Here is a 24711-nt window from a genome sequence, read left to right as displayed (position 1 = left end):
TCTTTTGCTGTCTCTCTCGCATATACACAATATTAAACCTCTGTAGTGTGTTGACATCACATAAAATACAATACAAATATCACATCAACAAAACACAAACCTAGATGTCTACAATTTCCACCGTTCATTGCTCAAATGTGAGTCCCAGGTTTTAAGCCCTGTTTTAAAAGATGAAATTGAGGAGGCATAACTAATGGAGAATGGAAGAGAGTTCCACAGACTCGGGGCATAGCCTGATCACCTTTGAGTTTCAAATGAGTTTTGGGCACTAACAGATCCTGAGAAGAAGACCTCAGAGCTCGCTGGTTGGAAAAAGCATGCTGCTATATAATATATGGGTGCAGACCCATTATATGCCTTAAAAACAAATAAAAGAACCTTATAGTTTATCCTATATTTCACTGGTAACCGGTGCATTGAGGCCAGCACTGGAGTAATGTGTTTCTTTTTGTGTTAGTCAGAAACCTACCTGCTGCATTTTGGACCAGCTTCAGAACTGTGAATCAGAAGTTTCTTGGTCCAGTAAACCAGCAGGTCCAGAGGGCACAACGTAGCAGCCACAGTGTCTCTGTTCTCACTATCACAGCTCTGTGCAACATCACAATAATTTAGAATCTGTAATTTTAAGTTAGAAATAATCCAATCCAATCAAATCTTGGAGCAGGAGCCCAGCTGGACAGGTTGGCAGTCATTTACTCGGAAAAAGGTAAAGGGCTGGAATTAGCTTTGATCTGTTTGGATGTATGTAAAGCAGAAATTTTGTCTTAGTCCACAAAATTTTTTTGGAAGATCATTCCAGATGTGGGGGGTCTTTATAAGAAAAAGCTCTTCCCTCAGCTGAGCCTTCTGAATTCTGGGAACTATTAAAAGTCCAGTATTCTGTGATCTGAGTAATCGTGGAGGCTCATAATAGGAAATAATATCTTGAAAATATTAAGGAGTGAGCCCATGTAGGCCTTTATACGTTGATAACAGAATTTTGTAATCAATACAGAATTTAAGAGGCAGCCAATGAAGTGACTGATATGGAACTGGGCTGATGTTCAAATTTTCTAGTTTTAGTGAGGACCCTGGATGCATCATATTGAACTATCCATCCATCCATCCATCCATCCATCCATTATCCACCGCTTATCCGGGTCCGGGTCGCGGGGGAAGCAGTCGGAGCAAGAAACCCAGACCTCCCTCTCCCCAGCCACCGACTCCAGCTCCTCCGGGGGTATACCGAGGCATTCCCAGGCCAGTCGAGACATGTAATCTCTCCAGCGTTTTCTTGGTCTGCCCCGGGGCCTCCTACCCGTTGGACATGCCCGGAACACCTCTCCAGGAAGGCGTCCAGGAGGCATCCGAACCAGATGCCCGAACCACCTCAACTGGCTCCTCTCGACGTGGAGGAGCAGCGGCTCCACTCCGAGTCCCTCCCGGATGTCCGAGCTCCTAACCCTGTCTCTAAGGGAGAGTCCAGACATCCTGCGGAGAAAACTCATTTCAGCCGCTTGTACCCGTGATCTCGTACTTTCGGTCACTACCCAAAGCTCGTGACCATAGGTGAGGGTTGGGACGTAGATTGAACGGTAAATTGAGAGCTTTGCTTTTCTGCTCAGCTCTCTCTTCACCACAACGGACCGGTGCAGAGCCCGCATTACTGCTGACGCTGCACCGATCCGCCTGTCAATCTCACACTCCATCTTTCCCTCACTCTTGAATCCCGAGGTATTTAAACTCCTCCACTTGAGGCAGGATCTCACTTCCAACCTGGAGAGAGCACTCCACCCTTTTCCAACTGAGTACCATGGACTCGGACTTGGAGGTGCTGATCCTCATCCCTACCGCTTCACACTCGGCTGCAAACTGGTCCAGCAAGAGCTGGAGGTCCCGGATCGATGAAGCCAGCAAGACCACATCATCTGCAAAAAGCAGACATGGAATCCTGAGACCACCAAACTGGACACCCTCCGCCACTTGGCTACGGCAAAAAAATAAAAATTGTGAACAGAACCGGTGACAACGGACAGCCCTGACGGAGTCAAACTCCGACTGGAAACCAGTCTGACTTACTGCCAGCCATACGTGGAACCTCATCCACCCCCGGGGCCCTACCGCCAAGGAGTTTCCCTACCACCTTGGCCACTTCAGCACCAGTGATAGACGAGCCCCCCCCGGGGTCCCCAAGCTCTGCTTCCTCTACGGAAGACGTGCTGGTGGGATTGAGAAGATCCTCGAAGTATTCCTTCCACCGCCTGGTGACGTCCCCAGTCGAGGTCAACAGTTCCCCACCCCCACCATATACAGTTTTGGTGGAAAACTGCTTTCCCCTCCTGAGTCGCCTGACGGTTTGCCAGAAACTTCTCGGAGCCGACTGAAAGTCATTTTCCATGTTCTCACCGAACTCCTCCCACACCAGAGTTTTTGCCTCAGCGACTGCCGAGGCCGCGAGCCGCTTGGCTCCTCGGTACCTGTCGGCTGCCTCCGTAGTCTCCTGAGCCATCCAGGCTCGATAGGACTCTTTCTTCAGCTTGACAGCCCCCCGCACTCGGTGGTGGACACCCCGTGGATTGCCACCACAACAGGCACCGACAACCTTGCAGCCACAGCTCTGTTCAGCCGCCTCAACAATGGAGGTCCGGAACATGGCCCACTAGGACTCAATGTCACCAGCCTCCCCTGGGATGCAGTCGAAGTTCTGCCGGATGTGGGAGTTAAAGATCTTTCTGACAGGTTCCTCTGCCAAACGTTCCCAGCAAACCCTCAGCACACGTTTGGGCCTGCCAGGTCTGTCCGGCATCCTCCCCCGCCATCTGATCCAACTCACCACAAGGTGGTGATCAGTTGACAGCTCAGCGCCTCTCTTCACACGAGTGTCCAGAACATATGGCCGCAGGTCAGATGATACGACTATAAAGTCGATCATCGAAATGCGGCCTAGGGTATCCTGATGCCAGATGTACTTGTGGACACCCTTATGCTCGAACATGGTGTTCGTAATGGACAAACTATGATGGGCACAGAAATCCAATAACTGAACACCACTCAGGTTCAGATCAGCGGGGCCGTTCCTCCCAATCACGCCCCTCCAGGTCTCACTGTCATTACCTACATGAGCGTTGAAGTTCCCCAGCAGAACAATGGAGTTCCCAGAATGAGTGATCTCCAGCACTCCCTCTAGGGTCCCGAAGAAGGCATGGTACTCTGAACTGCTGTTCGGTGCATAAGCACAAACAACAGTCAGAGCCCTTTCCCCAACCCAAAGGCGCAGGGAAATTACCCTCTCGTCCACTGGGGTAAACCCCAACGTACAGGCGCTAAGCCGGGGGGCTATGAGTAAGCCCACACCTGCCTTACACCTCTCACCCTGGGCAACTCCAGAGTGAAAGAGCATCCAGCCTCTCTCAAGGAGATTGGTTCCAGAGCCCATACTGTGTGTCGAGGTGAGCCCAACTATATCTAGCCGGTACCTCTCAACCTCGCGCACCAGCTCAGGCTCTTTTCCCACCAGAGAGGTTACGTTCCATGTTCCAAAAGCTGAGGATCAAAACGCCAGGGCCCCCGACCCCGACCGCCACCCGATCCACATTGCACCAGACCCGGATTACTACCTCTCCCACGGGTGGTGGGCCCATGGGAGAGTGGACCCATGTATCTCCTTCGGGCTAAGCCCGGCCGGACCCCATACGTGAAAGTCCGGCCACCAGGCGCTCGCCAAGGAGCCCCTCCCCCAGGCCTGGCTCCAGGGTGAGGCCCCAGTAACCCTGCTCCGGGCAAGGGAGGCTGTGTCCATGATCTTATCTTTTTCATCTGTGTCTTTATGGATCACTCTTTGTCTGGCCCATCACCTAGGACCAATTTGCCTTGGGAGACCCTACCAGGGGCTATTGCCCCCGACAACATAGCTCCTAGGCTCACACAGGCACGCAAACCCCTCCACCACGTTAAGGTGGTGATCCAAGGAGGAGATATTGAACTAGTTGAACTTTACTTAAATTTCTGCTGGTGCATCCTGACAGTAGTGTGCTACAGTAAAGCCTTATTGAAGTGTTGAAGGCATGTACTTATTGAAGTACTGAAGTATTAAAGGCATGTACTAATGTTTTTGCGTCATTCAGGGATAAGGTAATTCTAAACTTGGCGGTGTTGCGAAGATGCAAAAAAGCAGTCGTAGTGATAATGCCTATGTGCTGATTGAATGATAAATCCGGGTCAATTATGATGGCAAGATATTTTGCTGCTGAACCAGGTATAAGTGGAAAGTCAGCAAGATTTAAAATTAAATCTGATAATTTATTACTTGACACCTTTGGACCGAAAAGCAGGACCTCTCTTTTGTTACTGTTTAGAAGGAGGAAGTTACGCAACACCCAGCCTTTCATGTCTTTTACACAGTCCTCTATTTTCTTTAATCTATGTTTGTCATCAGGCTTGGCTGATATATGCAATTGCATACCATCTGCGTAACTGTGAAAGTTAATGTCATGGTTTCTTATAACTGTGCCTAGTGGTGACATGTGTTATGTAAATAATAACAGTCCAAAAATAGAGCCTTGCGGAATTCCACGTTCCGTTAAGTAAGATTTGAACCATGATAGGGCTGTCCTTGTGATACCAACCACTAACCAAAATACTAACCAAATATTATATAGTTTTCCTTTAAAAAAACAAACGATTTTTGGGTATTAACCATGTTTATTGTGTTAAAGCTATATGTTCAACTTAGCAGTGCTAGCCTTATTTATTGAACATGTCCCTGGGTTGTTAAGTTCAGTGTTAGGGGGTGCGATATTTCACATACATCATAAAACTGAACCAGCGTGAAAAGGCCTTGACAGTCTATGGTGTAAAAATCTTGGGTTTGAGGTCAGCTTTTGAACTGTGAGGATTTTTATGTCTAGCCGTGGTGAATTTGAGATTGCATGCACTGTTGTAAAACTTCCCATTGACCTTTCTTTATGAGCAAGCATTGAAAAAAGACGTTTGATTGATTGTGTTTATGTAGGATAGTTGACTAAGAGTGTGAAATGTGTGCCTGGAATAATGTGGTCATACGGAAAAAAGAAAAAGTCATCCACAACTACATGTAGTCTATAGAGTCTCATATGTTTTAAAAAGGTTCGATTGACTGACTTAATCATGGGAAACTGGACGTGTAATCTCTTTGGAAACTTGGTGTGCTGAGGAATGGTGAAAGTGCCTTAACTTCTCTCTCTCTCTTACACACACACACACACACACACACACACACACACACACACACACACACACACACAGAGAAACTCACCCAATCTCTCTGGATAAGCTTTGGAGATCTAAGAGATTAGTAATAGCAACGTAATGCCTAAACAGCCGCATATTGAGGATTTGTTTGTGGAGGGAGCGGCCATGTTTATGACCCAACAATAAATCTGTAATTACTCCATAAATAACAAACCACAGACAAGGCTTTCGACTGCAGTAAATTTGTGTTCAAGGAATCACAGCTGCATGGGGGGATAAAAACCTGTCCTCCTTCTGACTTCTCCTTCACCGTAATTACAGGCTAATTGCCACAATCATACACTCTCTGTCACAGAATCAGCTGTCAGCCAATGGCTCTCAAAAAGCCCATGACAACTGCCCTCAGAGATGTAATTTGCTCTTGAGATATTTCAAAATCCAGCTTTCAACTCCATTGCTTTTAAAGTTACCTAGAACTGGGGGAAAATATGTTGAGTTGTCTAGGACTAGGCTGGCCAGCTGGTTAGCTCAATATTCATTTGCATGGTTACATTTAACCCATTATTAACCCATGTCATTCTCAAAACATAATTCTCCACATAGACAATATTTTAGGTCATAAAATTCTATCCAAGTAGCTGCTCAGTCCTTATATTCTTTAATATACTGTGCACTAAGATGCCTTATTAATGTTGTTATTTTAAAGGAGTATCAGGCGTTTCATTGGCCACTGGTGCAATCTGGTGTTACATTCTGAAAATGACTGAAAGTGTATACTGTTAAGAGAAACATTCAGCTTTGCATCTGAAGTAATGCTAGCTTTTTTTTTTTTTTTAAGGTACCACAGCACTTCTCAGCTATCCATTTCTGTATTTCAAAGCAAAAACAAAGTGCATTCCATAAGGTCTTGGTATATACATATTAAATTAAACATATGAAATGTATTTTATTTTTTATTTTTCAACAGAATCACCCTTAAATTCTGTACATTTGTAGATCTTGCCTTTAGCATCTCAATTCCCCATTTTCTTTACTCAAAAAATTGCTTTCCACTGAGATATTTCTCCAGATTTAAGAACAGGTAAAAATCATCTGGGCTAAGTCTGAGATGTAGGGTGGATGAATAATTTCTTGGAATCCATAGTCTTTTTTTTTTAAACTTGATTAGTTACTCGTAACAGTTTAGTTTTTATAGTGATTAGGGTGGAGAGGTTACCATTTTGTAACTTGGAACATGAATTATGTTTACAGTTCAGCACTTGGGAGTGTTTATTTATTCATTTATTTATTATTTTAAACTCTTCTTAATCTGTCTTTTTACTCTTGCTGCTTCTTTAAACGCTTGAGGTGGTAATGCCTTAAGAATGTTACACAAGACACATTTTTTGTTGTAAGAAAATGTTATTGTTCCAGTGAAATCTTTCCTTGTGAATTTGAGTAATGTGCATACTATGTGCACACATTCAAAATGATCAGTTATTGATGGGTATGTGTTTGACCAGGCTGAGCAGTTTTGTTTTATTCTACTATTATTACTATTTATTCTATTCTATAACTACTGGAAACATTTATTCCAAGTTCCAAATAAAAATATTGTATTTTAGAACATCTGTTTTTTTTTTAAATTACTAATGCTCCAAATAACAGCAGATACAGAAATTTTAGACCAAAAATAATGCAAAGAAACCAACCTCATATTCATTTATAAACAACACATTACTAATGTGGGCGGCACGGTGGTGCAGCAGGTAGTGTCGCAGTCACACAGCTCCAGGGACCTGGAGGTTGTGGGTTCGATTCCCGCTCTGGGTGACTGTCTGTGAGGAGTTGGTGTGTTCCCCCGTGTCTGTGTGGCTTTCCTCCGGGTGCTCTGGTTTCCTCCCTCAGTCCAAAAACACACGTTGGTAGGTGGATTGGCGACTCAAAAGTGTGTGAGTGAATGTGTCTGTGTTGCCCTGTGAAGGACTGGCGCCCCCTCCAGGGTGTATTCCTGCCTTGCGCCCAATGATTCCAGGTAGGCTCTGGACCCCCCTGAATTGGATAAGCGGTTACAGATAATGAATGAGGATGAGTCCAGAAATCAATATTTGGTGCAATAACCCAGATTTTTGATCACAGCCTTCATTCGTCTTTCCACTTTCCACCAGGCTTTCACATTGCTGTTGGGTAACTTTACGCCACTCCTGGCACTGACGTCATCTTACGATTGTTAAATGACATTCAAATGAAGTGGCAGTCGTCACGGTCAGTAGCGAATTGTTTTCGACCTCTGCCAGTATTGAAGCTTTATTGTTCCATGTGTTTGTTGCTTGACCATGTTCTTATGAACTGCAGATTTTGAAATTTTCTAGATGGAAGCATTTTGACTACACTTACTTTTGGGTGGTCCTAGAAATGTATTCCCATCCAGGTAGTTCTATAACAAGTGAATAGTGATGAAAGCAGAAGTGGTTCTTATGCTGTTGCTCGTTAGAATAGGATTTAGTTCAGTTGATCACCTAATCAGCCTCATAAAGTAGAATGAAAAGCATCTGTGAAGGTATTCAATAAACACTTGAATAGAATGGCTGCTGTACATGTGGAGATGTGAATCTAAGAAAAAAACTGGAGTGGTCTCTTATTTTTTTCTAGAGCTGTATATGCCCTTTATCACAGTGTGACAAAATGTTAATAGATTTATGGCCATATCACCCAGCTATAAGTATAAATACAATAGTTTTAATGTTTTTTTTCTTTTTTTTTCTCCGGAGGACTCTGCATTTTCAGATTGTGACGGGTATGTGGACAGCCATACTGTGAAGCGGGGAGGATTCCATGTTCGCCCACATCTGTGTGTGTGTACATGCATGTGAAGTGTTCACAGAATTGGTCACCATAGCTAAAACACCCTGACATGTAGGGGGCTTTCAGCACGTCTAGCCGATGAGATCATTCTTGTTCATGTCTAATGAATTAGGGCTGGGCACAAGAAAAACACACACACACACACGCACGCACACACACACACACACACACACACACTTGTATTTGTACAATGTCAGGACATGAAGTCCAATTGACCACAAGGTTAATGCAACTGAGAAATAAATCAAAAATTGTGAAGTTTCTTGTTATGTTGGCCTGATATGTCCTACAAGGAGTGGGATATATAAGGCAACAGTTAAAGAGTAAGTTATTGAGATCGATGTTTTGGAAGCAGGAAAAATGTGCAAGTGTAAACATATGAGTGACTTTCACAAGGACCAAATTGTAATAGTCATAGTTTTGAGAACCTCCGGAGAAAACTCCAAGAACATAGATCTTGTGAGGTGTTCCTGGTATGCAGTGGTTAATACATAGTAAAAGGGTTCCAAGGAAGGATCACCAGTAAACTGACAAACATTGTTTGCCAAATGGCTACTTGGCTACTGGGGAGTTAAGGTTAGCCGATCTGTTTGCGTACCACAGAAGAGCAGTTTTATAAAGCCCTCCTCTTTACAGTTGTAATTGTAAAGAGATGATCAATTTTATTCACTTCAGCAGTCAGTGGTTTTATTCTTGTGGCTGAATAGTACAAAAAAGTATGTGAAGTGGATAAAAAAAACCAAAAAGCTGTAATTATAAAACTTTTTTTAATGTTTGACCTGTGTTAAATTGAAAACATGATTGTACAACATAATGAATGTTATGAACTTGTAAAGGTTTTTGCAGCATTAGCTGTGCGTTCACAGGGGTGCAATTTACCATTTCTGTGAGCTCTTATAATACTCCTCCCCCAACCCCCAAAAATGAAAAACACTGGGCTATTGAACTAAAGCTGGTAACAATCATGATTTTTTATTTTGTTTGTTTGTTTTTTATCTAGAGAACACAACGTCCATTATTTTCATAAACATTACGAAATAGGAGACATTCAATGACTGCGTCATCTTTTTAAGTTGTTTTTTTAAACAGTTGAAGGCTTTCTTAGTCTAAACTTTTGTGTGTGTGTAATATATATGCAGTACTGTGCACACAGTAAATACAAAAAAATTTTCAATGTTTAGTTCAGAATGGGAGCACCCGGATGAAACCCACACGGACACGGGGAGAAGGTCACCCGGAGCAGGACTCGAACCCAAAACTTCCAGGTCCCTTTGCGCCACCGTGCCGCCCCATATATATGTATGTGTGTATATTTGTGTGTGTGCGCATGCATGTATTTATATAAAATGTAGCATACATACAGTACACACACACATGCATCACACTAAATATGTGTTTATATTTGTTAATTTATTGATTGGAATAAAAAGCAAAACCTAGTGTTATTCTTCAGTTAGTGCAGTTTGTAAGAGTAGGTGTGAATGCTTGCTTTTAAACTCGCACCAAATAAGTGGACTGAATTTGCCTGAGCAGGAGAGCCTCTGTTCATTTTTAAACAAATTATGATGTGGTTCTTATCATGTTTAATCCAGACTCAGGGAACCGAACTACAAGTATAAACACATGCAAAGTATTTCATCTAATCTAATCTGAAATTCAGTAAAAAGCATCGTAACCCCAGACCATCTGCCATCTTGGTTGAAAAGTGTCACCCACTGGTTCTACATCTATAATTTTAGACATCATTCTGCAAAAACTCATAATAGTTCAGTTATAGTACAGCTTTTTATTAACCACAAACAGAAACCTGTTATATAAAAACTTTACTATCACAAAGTAAAAATGCAAATGATAGACCCTTTTGTAAAATGTAAATTTAAAAAATGCTATGATGTGCAAATCATTTAAACCGTATATTTAATAGAAAATACTACAAAGACCACATTTAAAGAAAGTAAAGGTAGTATTTTAACCTTAAAATTATTCATTCATTCATTCTTAGTCTGTAACCACTTATCCAGTACAGCATTGCAGTATGTCCAAAGCCTACCTGGATTCATTGTGCGAAAGTAGGGAACACACCCACACCCAGTCCTTCACAGGGCGAGACAAACTCACACATTCACTCACACACTCACACCTATGAACACTTTTTAGTCACCAATCCACCTACTAATGTGTGTTTTTGACCATGGGAGGAAACCGGAGCACCTGGAGGAAACACACACGGACACAGTGAGAACACACGAAGTTCCTCACAGACCTGTTATAGTGAGAACAAAACATCTTTGTTTGCTATTTCAGGCTCAGCACTGGAGAAACTGCACTATGTAACTTTTGGAGGAAGTTCACTCCATTTAAAATAAGCTTGGATGCAGAGAAGGCAGAAGCTTTATATATGTTTATATATATATATAAACATATAAACATATAAATATATCATTTTTAACATATGTTTGTGGATGCTGTGATGAACTGGGTTTACAAACAATGGTTGTGGGAAGAGTTTTTGAGCCCATGTAGTGACTTCCAAAACAAAAACATGTCTGTTTTTAATGTTGCGCCACCTGAGAGTCCAAAGTCTACAACCAGCCGATGGTGGTTGTGTGCCTTGACACTTGAAAATAAGTTCATTGTGATTCTCTGAAACTTTTAATGATATTATGTACATTTCTTTATTATTGTAGGTTGGAAAATGTAATTCTTGAATTGTGCCACTCATCTTCATTTTAGGATTTTAATGATTTGCAAATCATTTCATTCTGTTTTAATTTACATTTTGCACAGTCTCTCGACTTTTCAGGATATGGACTTTGTACATCCTATTGCCCAACCATCCAATATACAGCTTTAACAGATGTTAAACACCAAAGGGTGAGAATAATCATGGTTGATCTCCTTCCAGCTCCATGTAAGCTTCTTCATGTAAGCTAAGATGAAAGATACCCATAACCTTCACTGTTCTTGATGGAGATGTGGTTAGGGCAGGCCAACAAGTAAAAAAAATTGTTTTTAATCAGCTATGGATGTGAGCTGTTATGGCTCTGAGCCCCTGTTTGGATAGAACAAATGCAGTCTGTCAGGGAGTGTACTGTTTTTATGACAACAAACATTGCTCAGAGAATAAGGAAAATCTGCATGCACAAACCATATGCCTACCATTTGTGATCAATCATGTCCCCACATATACACCCAATAACAAGAAAACATCTTGGTCTCATGACATTACAGATACAGCAAGATATTCTGAGCATTCTTCTGAGAAGTTCCACAGTACTTGCCAAAAACTTTTGCTACATGTTTTTTTTTTTTAAGCTGGCTGTTTTAAAGAGGGTTTTAATATGACATGAGCAAAATATATGCCCTTACTGGTAGTTTAATCATGTCTAAGGGTACTTTAGGGAAGCCATTTCAAATACTATATGTAAGAAATTTGATGTCATTATTAGGAAGTTTTTTCTGGATGTTGTATGACTACATGAAAGCAAAAGAAGAAATTAGTACCTGTTCTGCAGTCTGATTACTTAGGTAGAATGTAAAATGTGTATATACATATGACAGCACACATCATATTTCTGTTTTAAGGTATGTTCACATATTACTTATAATACGTTTCCCTTGGTAGTTTCCCTGGCAGTTCTTGACAGTTTTTATCATCGAACTAAACAATCAGAAGTACAAGAAAAAGTGACACATATGACTGTTATTTTGTGAGAAGTGGTAAAATGAGTAAAAAGTCAAAACAGCACCAGAAATTCCTCCACTGCACAAGCCAAAAAATGGTCAAGTATATAGAGAATACGTTATAGAGAATACGTAAGTCTTTTGCGTACTGTCTTTAATGCACATTTAACCAACAGACCATCTGCACTAAACAGAGCAATCACTTTAGGCATAATTTTAATTGAGCCAAATCTGACCTGTCTGAACACACCCTGAATGCAGTAAGCCACAGCCTGCTACATTGCATACATGAATCTTGCCCACATATTTACACAAGCTACATAATTTTATGGAAGAGTATTTCTCTTACTAGGTGGGTTTCCATCCAAATCATTTTGATATGTTTGCGCAATAAAGAAATACCCGCAGAAAAAAAAGTGAAATTATTTCCTTCAACTACACTTCATTGCTAATGAACGTCTGATGACATAGGCTCCATGATCAGGGACAGCATTGAGATGAGGGAAACATATGAGTGGGTTGTTTATACCAAAAACTGATTTTATATAAAAAAGCCTGATGTAATATTTATGGTTAGGGGCGTCTGTGTCATTTCAGTGGTAGAGAGTTTTCTTGATGTTTTGAGAGGAATGTAAAATGCTGGTCTCTGACTTTTGCTCAGTGCTGTATGTGTCTGCAGTATTCCACAAATGCTCTAAAATAAGAAGCTTGGGTGATGGTGTGAGAACAGAGTGGTAAACTGTGTAGAGGAGTAATGCGGATAGAGTGTCGCAGGGTCAGTCCGGATCTGCCGCATAGACAGTGTGAAAAGGCATTGTTTATTTGAAAAACCCTTTTCCATTGCCCTTTTGCACATTTGTGCTTTAGCAATATTCTAACTTTTCCACTTCGTCTGAGCATGAAACTCTTTTTGCGATATTTATGTGTTTTTGTTTTTAGTATGGGCCATTTTTCATCCAGGTTTTAGCTCCGGTTTCCTACCACAGTCCAAAAACACACAGGTGGATTGGTGACGCTAAAGTGTCCATAAGTGTGAATGATGGGCTCCCCCTCCAGGGTGTGTTCCTGCCTTAAAAATTATTTTGGGTAGGCTCCGGACCCACCATGACCCTGAACTGGATAAGCGGTTACAGACAAATAATTCATTAATTACTATCATAATTAGTAATTTAAAGCCACATTGAGACTATTTATAGGAGTGGAGTGACTGCTCTTTACATTATGGTATATGGTAAAATCACTTAAGACTGTGAAATATTACTTTATTAGTCATCTGTTCTGTACATCCAACAATAGGGAATTGCTGAGACTACAGGGGCAATATTTAATGGAACACCTTTGTACAATGCTAGGTTTTTCTACATTGTTAACCCAACTCTCTCTCTCTCTCTCTCTCTCTCTCTCTCTCTCTCTCTCTCTCTATCACTTTGTTTTCTTGTGTAGTCCAGTCTTGTAGCATCCGCTGTTTGAACGGAGGTGCCTGTAATGAGGATGCCTGTGTGTGTCAGAAGGGGTACACAGGCAATCATTGTGGCCAGCGTAAGTAAATAATTTAATTACTGCCTCTCCCATATACACCAGGGTTACTGTTTAATCAATATTGAATAATTCCATATCTATGATATGTTGTATTACGCAATATATTTTCTGAATTCAGCTTTTAAACAAAAAAATTTGTCCTATCTGTGGTGTTACTTTGCTACAAAATCTAAAACATGGTTTCAGCTCAACTACATTAATTACCTCATAATTGATCTCATTGTTTAGTCCAAAAGATTACAAAGAATTATGATGCTTTATGAGTTGCTTTTCACAATGTAAAAACACTTTAAAATACTGCTCCTGTGGTGATTGTTCCTAAATACGCGAAGGGATAATATAAAACAGCAGCTAATTTGCATATACATAGTCCTAATCTGCTTTTCAAAAAATTCTTTAATGACTAAAAATGAAAATTCTGCTCTCTGTCTATTAGACACAGCTTTACACACACACACACACACACACACACACACACACACACACACAAAAAACATACAAACACTACAAAACATGGGTTTGGAGAGAACTTCAGTGACCCTCTCATACATGTAGAGTATGTTTTTATGAATGTCATGCAGTTGAATATACAGTTTGCTTTGACTCTAAACTCTAATGCACTGTGTAATCTCCAGCTGTGTGTGAGAGTGGGTGTCAGAATGGTGGTCGCTGCATTGGACCTAACAGATGTGCGTGTGTATATGGATTCACTGGCCCACAGTGTGAGAGAGGTAAGATAATGCTGGCACCAATGTTCATAGTTTTTCATTTTTTATTATTTTCCTTATCTCGCACTGTTTGTTTTGCCGGTTGCCATTTTATTATAGGTCTCCCCTAACACACAATAGCTCGCAATAACTTTTTTGTTTGTAATACCACAACTGAGGCCACCAAGCAACACATTTTTTTCACCTGGACCTCTGAAACAATAACTTCTACCATGCAGTCTCCAAAGTTTCTCCTTTTTGTCTTTCAGACCTCTATCTTTGTCCACTATCTCACACAAAAACAGATGGGAAGCCCATATTTAAATATTCACAAATATATTTGCACTCACCATATATAGGTAAATGTGGACGTTATGGAGACGGAACATGAAGCTGCGCACATTTGCACATATTTTGAAGAAGGTTGTAATTTATAAAGAGAAAACAGCATTCAGTTGTGCATACGCACGGTTTCATAAATCCAACTTTTTTTGGGCGCATGCTATTTTCTGGCTTTTGTGCGCATACTCACTTTCAGAATACAGAATACACGCAGAGTTTTATAAATGAGGCCCCAGATCCTTATAATTGAATGTTTGCCAATAGTGTGTAAGAAGTTAACAATAATTTTCTAAATGTCAAAAATTATTTTGTAATAATTAATGTTGAGTCACTATGTAGAATACATTTTGTGAGTGAACTATTGTGAGTTCAAGTTTGATAAACTTTCACACACTGACCCAAATGGGCTTTGCACAGCAGTACTGTAGAATGGAGATTCTGGGCCTGTAGTAACTGTAGCTTTACAGATGAAATTTCAAATCAAATAAATCAGTCACAGCAGATTTTAAAGTTGTATGTACACATGACAAGGTGAGACCTGGCACAGAGTCAGTAGGTTCATTTATTTATATTTAGATCACAGCTTTAGCCTTTAATATGTTTCAGGTTTTGGTTTATTTGTTCACTTTTCTAAATGGACAGGCTTTCTTGGACTGTAAAACGTAATAATATTATATTATATCTTTTATATCACATCACCGGGCATTTGAATATTTTTTGCCTCCACCAACGAACCATGACTCTAGAAACGAACCCGAGCCTCCGCTGTGCCGGCGGCTGGAAATGGCCACTGACCCCTATAGGCGAGTCTCCAAGCGCGCCCAGACTTGAGTAAGCTTTTAAGATTAGCAAATTGTAGTTTTAGCAATTTAGCATTAGTTTAAATAGCAGACATTGAAATTCATGCTAAGTTAAGCCGTATCTATGCTTCGTCTCCCCACATTCACCCACCTGCTCTCCGTTATTCCACCGACCCCCCACCTCACGTCATACAGCCAGTGCCTGTGTTACTCCTCCAGCCAGTCGTCACGTCTTCAAGGTAGCGATATGTAACCACTTAAAACTTTTTTATTACTGTTACCACTGTATTTCTTTGTTATTTTTAGTAATGCTACATGTATTTTTTTACTAATTTGAGAGTTTTGTAAACATATATCAGTGCAAAAAGGGTGACTTTCGGGGTGGGCTGGAACGCATTAATTGCTTTTCCATTATTTTAAATGGGGAAAATTGACTCGAGAAACGAACTTTTGTACTTACGAACCGGGTCATGTTCATAGGTAGAGGTTCCACTGTATATATACAGGGTGGGTCATTTATATGGATACACCTTAATAAAATGGGAATGGTTGGTGATATTAACGTCCTGACTGTGGCACATTAGTATATGGGAGGGGGGAAAATTTTGAAGATGGGTGGTGACCATGGTGGCCATTTTGAAGTAAGCCATTGGATCCAACTTTTGTTTGATGGGAAGAGGGTCGTGTGACACATTAAGCTTATTGGGAATTTCACAAGAAAAACAATGGTGTGCTTTGTTTTAGTGTAACTTTATTCTTTCATTAGTTATTTACAAGTTTCTGACCACTTTGAATGTGTTCAAAGTGCTACCCATTGTGTTGGATTGTGAATGCAACCCTCTTCTCCCACTCTTCACACAGTGATAGTAACACTGCATAGAAATGCTAGCACAGGCTTCCAGTATTCGTAGTTTCAGGTGCTGCACATCTCATATCTTCACAGCATAGACAATTGCCTTCAGATGACCTCAAAGATAAAAGTCTAAGGGGGTCAGATCGAGAGACCTTGGGTGTCTTTCAACTGGCCCACGACGACCAATCCACTTTCCAGGAAACTGTTCATCTAGGAATGCTCGGACCTGACACCCATAGTGACACCCATCTTGCTAGAAAAGCTCAGGGAACATGCCAGCTTCAGTGCATAAAGAGGAAAACACATCATCATGTAGCAATTTCCTATATCCAGTGGCCTTGAGGTTTCCATTGATGAAGAAATGGGCCCACTGTCTTTGTACCCCATATACCACACCATACCATCAAGATGTGCAGCACCTGAAACTACATATACTGGAAGCCTGTGCTAGCATTTCTTCTGCTGTGTTGCTATCAGTGTGTGAAGAGTGGGAGAAGAGGGTTGCATTGACAATCCAACACAATGGGCAGCACTTTGAACACATTTTTTTAAGTGGTCAGAAACTTGTAAATAACTCATGAAAGAATAGTTACATTAAAACAAAGCACACCATTGTTTTTCTTGTGAAATTCCCAGTAAGTTTGATGTGTCACATGACCCTCTTCCCATTGAAAAAACAAACTTCAAAATTACTGCCATGGTCGCCACCCATCTTAAAAAGTTCCCCCCTCCCATATACTAATGTGCCACAAACAGGAAGTTAATATTACCAACTATTCCCATTTTATTAAGGTGTATCTATGTAAATCGCCCACCCTGTATACATATATATATTTAGACCACAGACTTTTTTTTTTACTGTAATTCAGTTTTGGAATCTGTTTTTTACAAAGGGCTCACTGATAAAATTGTTAGTGTAGCTGTAAAACATACACTGCCTCCACATCTTGCAATCCCTCAGTGGTGAGGTAATGTGAGTGAAAATGCAAAATAACTTCCTGTCTGGTGGTTGGACGCTCCACCAGAGGGGAACTGGCCATATGACCCTTGCTTACACATTTTATACTCTTCTCTCTGTTGCCCCTTCCCCCAGAATCCTGGGCTCAATTTCTTGGAAAACACAATGGGGGAGGGGTACTGCATCTGGCAGTAAATAAGGCCAGGTTGGAATGAGAGGCACACTCAATTCTGCTTAGAAATTTCCTGATGCAGAATGGACAAAAGAGAAGAGCTAAAGAGGGAAGGAGGAATAGAAGGGAGAAATGAAGTCCCCAGCTGTGTACACAAAGCCTGGTCTGGGTAGGCCAGCACAAACATTCTGCTCACTAGACAGCAATTGGTGGCCACTGGACCCCTGCAGTCCCCCCAGCCCTTCAGTAGACTTGAGACCCTGCAGGTACCCAGTGACCCTGCAATAAGAGCTGGAAGCTCTCAGCTCCTGCCTTATGTCTGGAGGGAACTGTTAAAGTTCACTACATCACCACTCATATGCACAGTGTTTATACAACAGCCAGGACATTTCAAATGTCTTTAAAAAATGTGTTCATTATATAAGAATTTTTATAAATGTACATTGTAACATATTGTTTTACACTTAAAGCTATATGATGTACGTTGAAAGCATACAGCCCTATGTACCCCTAATGTGACACCAGAATTCACAGCAGAATAAAAGAACATACTGTAATTTAAGAAAGCAGTGTTACTGTGAAAGAAATGTACAGCAGTTTACAGCAAAATCACATTGTTTTGAGGGTAGTGAAAAAAGGGATTTTAAATACAAAAGGTATTTTCATATCTTGTCCTTGTCATGGCTGTTTGTAATTGCCTTCATTGTTGGGTTTTAATTCAAACTTAGTTTATATTCACATTTCAGAAACATTTTAGGGAAGCTGTGGGCAATTTCAGTAAAAGGTCGGCTTTGTCTTCAGTGCCATGTTTACAAAGTTATTTGTCCAGCAAGAAGCTAACCATTCTTTCAAGGATGACTGTTATTGGTAATAAGATTCCAATGAACAGCACAAATTCTCATGCAGTTGGAGTATATTTAATCATTTTGGGCCATCTGGTGAAGAGTTCCTTGGAAAGAAAAATGTATGCTGGATACAAAGTCATAAGAAGGATTCAGTGAGTTAGAAATAAAGCTGTTGAAAAAACCTTGAGCATGAGTGATTTTCCTCACAAACGTATCTGTGTTCTGCATTACCACTTAAACTAGCCTCTAATGAAAAATGCTGCTTGCTATTTTGCTGGAGGAAAATGTGATTGTACACTGTTTGAAACAGTTCAAAACAATGGCAAAAGATTACAGAACCACAAACTGGTGCTGATATTGAAGCAGAGGCTCACACAGATGAACTTCTCTTGTAAAAATTCAAGCCTTTTGAGCTCTAGAAGTGTTATGGAAATGTATGATCAGAAGAAGGAGCAGTTTCTCCTGTTGAGACATCCCCTAATTGGGAGCCATAAAAGCGGTAGGCTGGTCCATTCAGAGGCGGCATGGTGGCGCAGCAGGTAGTGTCACACAGCTCCAGGAACCTGGAAGTTGTGGGTTCGATTCCCGCTCCGGGTGACTGTCTGTGAGGAGTTGGTGTGTTCTCCCCGTGTCTGCGTGGGTTTCCTCCGGGTGCTCCGGTTTCCTCCCACAGTCCAAAAACACACGTTGCAGGTGGATTGGTGACTCGAAAGTGTCCGTAGGTGTGAGTGTGTGTCTGTCTGTGTTGCCCTGTGAAGGACTGGCGTCCCCTCCAGGGTGTATTCCCGCCTTGCGCCTGATGATTCCAGGTAGGCTCTGGACTCCCCGCGACCCTAAAATTGGATAAGCGGTTACAGATAATGGATGGATGGTCCATTCAGGAAAAAATTAGCTCAGCTTAGACATTGTACAATGTAGTTACCAAGTTATAGGACAGTCCTTTTCTAGATTTGCAGTGTTATTTTATTCTAGCTTGCTTGTTGTGTTTGGGGATGAGTAAAAATATTTGAATACTGAAATATACAAGACATTTTCAAACTATCACATTGTAAATGACAACAGGGGATTAAATGTAAATTATCCTTTTATGTTACTCATTCTGTGTTCTTATAGGTATTTGTCTGAACAGAAAAAAACATGTTTACTTACCAGCAATAGATACTGTAATACTTAAATTTTTTTCTGTTGTTAATATGTGCATATGGTGCTTTGTGTGTGATAGATTATGAATCATAAGTGAAATAAGCTGTCAGCATTACTGCTGAGGATTTCCACTTTGAAACTTCACTGTTACAAAAGCAGTCTCAAAAGGGCGATTTCTGATAGCCATTGATATGATATTCTGATAGTGTTTCTTATGTCATATATCTAAGAAACCAATCCTGTCAACTTGGACGGGATTTATGAGCTGCAGATGAGTGTGGAGACAGAAGCAAGAACTATTTGCCTATTCATAGGTCTGCACATACTGAATGGAAGCATATTAGTTACAACTGAATGAAGTACAAATTAATAATAAATTAGTTAAGACATATTTAAGGCATTTGGGTCATTTCTTGTAAAAATAAAATCATGAATATTCTGCTGCGAATTCTGTGTGGAAGTTCTAAAAAACAAAAAATAAGGTACAATATAAATTTTGCAAAATAATTATAAAACCTCTATTGCAGTGGTCTTGTTTGTCGAGGTTTAAAATGCAAAATCAATGGATTGTAATCAAGCATATCCTTATCGCTGTGAGCATACATGTCCACATCCCTGTTACGACAGGCACATTTTCCACTGGCTTCTTTTTTGCCTCAGTGGAGAACTTTTGTTCAGTTTTTATTTGAATATATAATTTGACTGACAGCAAATCAATGAATTTGCAATCCACAAATTTATCATTGCATTTTTCTGTTACTGAGGCCCCTACCCACATGGATCTGTTTACTTTTAATAACTGAGATTTTTCTCTCTTCGTTTTTGAAAATACCTTCATCCAGAAGAATACAAAAATGACTGTATCATCTATGCCAGCCCAGTAGGGGGCCATAGTACCTCTTAAAAAGAGGCTTCAAAACACCATGAAGCATGAGAGAAGCACAGAGATTTAATCCAAAATTACTCCATACTCCCTATGTAGTGCACTACAAGTCATAAATTACTGAATCTAGATATTAATAGTGCATTATATATTTCTAATACAGCATAATTTTTATTTATTCATATGTGGGAATCTGAAATCTAGTGCTAGCTGCATGTACACTGTAGTTTTATGACTTTTGTACTTCATTATAGAGACAGACATGCGTGATATCAGCATTTCCAAAATCCTTGGTTTACTTTTGTCCACAAGAGAACAGTGACAAATGTCCACCCAGGAGAGCATTTTCGAAAAACCTCTGTTTTCAGTGTTCTAAAATGCTGTTGTTATGTGGATGGGAGGCCAAAACACAGACAAAAATATCAGTTTTTAAAAATAAAATGATCAGTGTTGATGGGGCCTTACTGTAGCAATTGTTAATACATTCAGTTATGTAATAATATTCCAGGCTGCTGGCAATCCAATACTTTTAACATTTAAGAATCATTGCATCCTCATACTTCAGCAGTCTAGAGCTCTGTTATTCTAGTCATGAATAACAGCAGAGAACGAAAATTCCAGTAAAAGAAAAGAGGGCCATCTGGTCTGAAACACTGAGGCTTGGGGTCCAGCTAAGTTCTGCATGGAATTCTCATACTATAGCATGCCATTTTGATATTTATTTCCTCCATCATCTTATTACTTACAACCTGTCTACCTAGACTCTGACCTAGGTGGTGTAGTGTGTTTTGTCCCTGAGGTTTGTTTCTTCTGGGACCATGTCTCTCCTTTCCCTAGCTTTAAAAAAAGCAAAAAATCCAGAGAAACTGCAGCATTCATCTGTTAATAAAGATTTTGAATTAGTTCAATTTAGTAGGTCTCATCAAAAGAGAAAACGTAGTCAGTCACCCTACAAAACATTTTTGGCAGATGTTCCGTCTTTGCCTGAGTATTAATTGCAGAGCTACACTGGGCCCCAAGGCACAGCCTACCAAACCAATAGTCACCGATTCTTAAACTGGACCTATTTTTCATTCCTTTACAGTCTTTCATGACAGCTTATCACATTCAGCATTGTGCATGATGAAGATAGTCTGAATAACTGGAGTGTGTAGTGAACTGGATTTCCCACCATCAGATCACATTATATGTTGATAGTCTTATCTAAACCTCATTACCAATGTGAATTAGCTCCATTCTTCAAAAGTTTTTGTTGTTTCAAGTAACATCTTGTGATTATAGTAAGTCAAAGACTCTATGCCATATATGTCTGGCATTCATTGAATCAATTGAAGAAAGGGAAATGATTGCAGCTGGGGCTGTATGTGAATGGTTTTGATCACTTGAGTACCTTGGACTGTAATCAGTAGAAACTGCTTCAGAATGTTGTCTGCTTCACCAACTATGCACACCCCTGTTCCTAAACTGTCTGAATTTTTGGGGTGGGCTTGTTTCTGGGAACAGGGTCCATACGTTCCTGTGACGTTTGCCAGCATGACTCTCAGCTTCGCCAGCCTGTTTTTGGCCAGAACGAAACCAAGTCTGGTCCATTAATATGAGCTCACAGGTTTTAAAATGAGGTTTGGCCCCACAATGATTCGCTGTGTTATTCTTCATCCATAAGTACACACAGACAGGACTGTGCTGAACTTGGCTCTGAATGTTTTGGAGCAGTTCTAATGGATTCTGTGCGATTTTGAATACAGCCACGAGTTCCCTGGGGCTGTGCTTCTCTATCAGATCAAACATGGTGGGTATAATGGAGCAGGGCCTTGCCAGTGTTCAGCAGCCATCCAGATTCTTTCAGTGTGAACAGGGCCAATCATTGGACCATCCTGCCTCCTAACACACATCAACACCAGCAAGGTCTTCCTGTGTCTTTTGTTTTTGTCTATGGAGGATTTTTACACCAAAGTACTTGATGTACATATTTTTCCCCTTTTATTTCCATTTCCTTTAGACATGATCTAGGCTGTTTTCAAGTATATGCCAGGCTCAGATGGTTTGGATTTGCTGGCCCAAATGCTTTTCTCATGGTGTTTGGATTTACACTATGTGTGATTGATCAATGCAATTGCCAATATTATTGCAGAGAAGAGAGAAAGGGAGCCTGATAAATTGAGATGAATTAGGGAGTGGGATATAGGGATAGGGATCTGGGCTGGAGCTTGTTCCTCTATGGTCACAACTAAGCAATATTAATCGAATCCAGATGTGAGCAGGGTGAGCCCAGCCCGTCGCCTCAGCTAGAGGACGATACACATTCCTGTACTCAAATCATCCAGGAAATATTGTCAAGTTAAGTGGCGAGGAGAAAAGTATAAGGGTGTGGGAACAGGAAAGCGTATAAAGATGGGAGTTTATTTTTTTCCCCTCTTTCACTCTTTCTTTAATTCACTTTGTCTTTTTACTTGACCTAGTTTCTTTTGTGACATTTATTTTCCATCTGTGTAATGAATGTGGTTCCATAAGAAGGCAGCAAAAAATATCATTGATATGGAAATATATTAATTTATTTTTAGGAGCCTAAAGGAATTTTTTAACTCAGTGCCTAAATAAAGCCTTGTAGATTACCTGCACATAAAAATACAAAATGTCTATATAGACAAGTATACAAGCATAATAGTGTATTTTGTTGAATTTTTTGGATGACCTCTTTTTGGAATAAGTGGCTATTTTATATGAAACAACACTTGCAGGCTCAAAATTGGGTACATGAAAAAAAAACATATCCACAGGACGTACAGTGATATGTGGTAATAAATGTGAAATATTTCTTCTCTTCAGTTTAGCTGTGGCCATTTCTAACATGCTTTGTTAACTGCTGAGGGACCATCTGTGTTGGACATCAAACTTAATTGGTCAGCGCCATGTCTGTTTAAATCTCAGCCATCAATGTGCCTGTTTGTCATGGGGAAAGTTGTTACTGACAGCAGCCTAACATTTCTTACCCATTATAGAGTTATATAGTTATCTTATTGTAGGAGTAGGAATGAAACCCAGTGTGGGAAACAGGTTTTCAGGCTGGCGTTTAGAAACTGAATACACACAGTCAGACACACACTCACACACACACACACACACACACATTCACACACACACACACACACACACACACACACACACACACACACACACTCACAAAGAAGCAGTGTGGTAAGGAAAGAATTTAAGTAGCAGTTGTTCATTTCAGTACCTCTTTGTGCTCATCAGGCATTGTATGATTGTGAATCATAGCAGAGTCACTGCATCTTTTGTAAATCTTTTATTTTAGTGTCTGAAAGTGTCTTTTGCCTGTGTCTCTTCCTATTCATAGATGTCAACATCTGCTTCCAGAGATTTTGTATTCACAAACTCCAAAACCAGTATAGTACAATCCTACTATATTCTACTATATAAAAATGCCATATCAATGTCATCTTTCCTTGTCTCTCTTTTACAGACTACCGCACTGGGCCATGCTTTACTCAGGTCAATAATCAGATGTGCCAGGGTCAGCTGAGTGGCATTGTTTGCACCAAAACGCTATGTTGTGCCACTATTGGCCGAGCCTGGGGTCACCCATGTGAGATGTGCCCTGCCCAGCCGCATCCCTGCCGCAGAGGATTTATCCCCAATGTCCGCAGTGGAGCCTGCCAAGGTCAGAATTCCCACAATGATAATAACAAAGATAAAGTATGATAGTGATAGTGATAAAGTGAAATACATCTTTTTGTGATAATTCCCTTTTAATTTTTCCATTATTTTTAAAAACATTAATTTTGAAGCATTTTTCTGAGGTGAAGCATACCTGATGGTTTTATTTAGTGAAATCAAGTGATTTGTCTTAGATGCGATTCAACACTATCAGTTGACGAAGAGTAATAGCTCTCATAACTGTAAGTATTTATCTTTATGATTGAAATATTTCTGAATGTGGCTCTACATTCATATCCCCATTTGACAAGTTAGAGCTTCTTCTGCTTAGGTTTTTTTTTTTTGTTTTTTTTTTTAGTTTAGATTAGGCTAATGTTTTTCTTAAAAACAAATTCTAAAGTCAGTTTTCTTAATTTGTGCTAAGATAAACGTTTTGATAAACGTTTTTGTCAGCTGTACAATACTATAAAGTACTGCTAATCAAGGATATATTTAATTTGATAAAAATCCACCAAGCTGGAAAATTTTACATTTTTAAATGTACTTGGAAGTCAGGTTATTTAACTGCATTGCCATATTCATGCTTTAAATTTGCAGGCTAATTTTTTTTATATATATTTACCAGTATACCCGGATTCATTGAATTACCTTACATTTTGTTGCCTGCAACAACGAAATATACTGTTTCTGTCTGACATTCCACTTGACATCACTCATATCACAAAATTTGCTACAGCAAGCAATGTAAACTTGATATAGCAGCCAATGGCACCTCATAGTAAATCAGCCCTTAAACCTGAGAATGAAAACTCTTAAAGGCTGAAAAATGCAAGTGTGAGATAAAGACATATACACAGCAAAAGGGAGAGTGAGCAAGAGATGTGAACTGAGTTTCACCTCAGCCACATCAACATTCCAGGCTTCAACTGAGCAAATAATGGTCTCTCTTACTTGTTGTCTGGCCCAGTGTCCAGCCAGACTAAGCAGTGAAGCAGTATCAATATATGACACTACAAAAGCTGTGATCTTTCTAAAGTAAACAGTCTTTTCTGTGCCTG

The 24711-nt window shown here is 40.2% G+C and overlaps 1 protein-coding gene across 1 annotated transcript in view; it reads left to right on the top strand.

The window, feature by feature from the left end:
- The window catches only part of fbn2b (fibrillin 2b), a 131813-nt gene that overhangs the window by 18106 nt on the left and 88996 nt on the right, over positions 1-24711 (top strand). Inside the window, exons 5-7 of the mRNA XM_066647244.1 lie at positions 13180-13275; positions 13911-14006; positions 23460-23657. Of these exons, the coding sequence (XP_066503341.1) occupies positions 13180-13275; positions 13911-14006; positions 23460-23657 (390 nt within the window). The remainder of the gene's footprint in view (positions 1-13179; positions 13276-13910; positions 14007-23459; positions 23658-24711) is intronic.

Source organism: Hoplias malabaricus, chromosome 16 (assembly GCF_029633855.1).
Source record: "Hoplias malabaricus isolate fHopMal1 chromosome 16, fHopMal1.hap1, whole genome shotgun sequence".
Classification (NCBI taxonomy): domain Eukaryota; kingdom Metazoa; phylum Chordata; class Actinopteri; order Characiformes; family Erythrinidae; genus Hoplias; species Hoplias malabaricus.
This window is presented reverse-complemented; position numbering and strand designations above follow the sequence as displayed.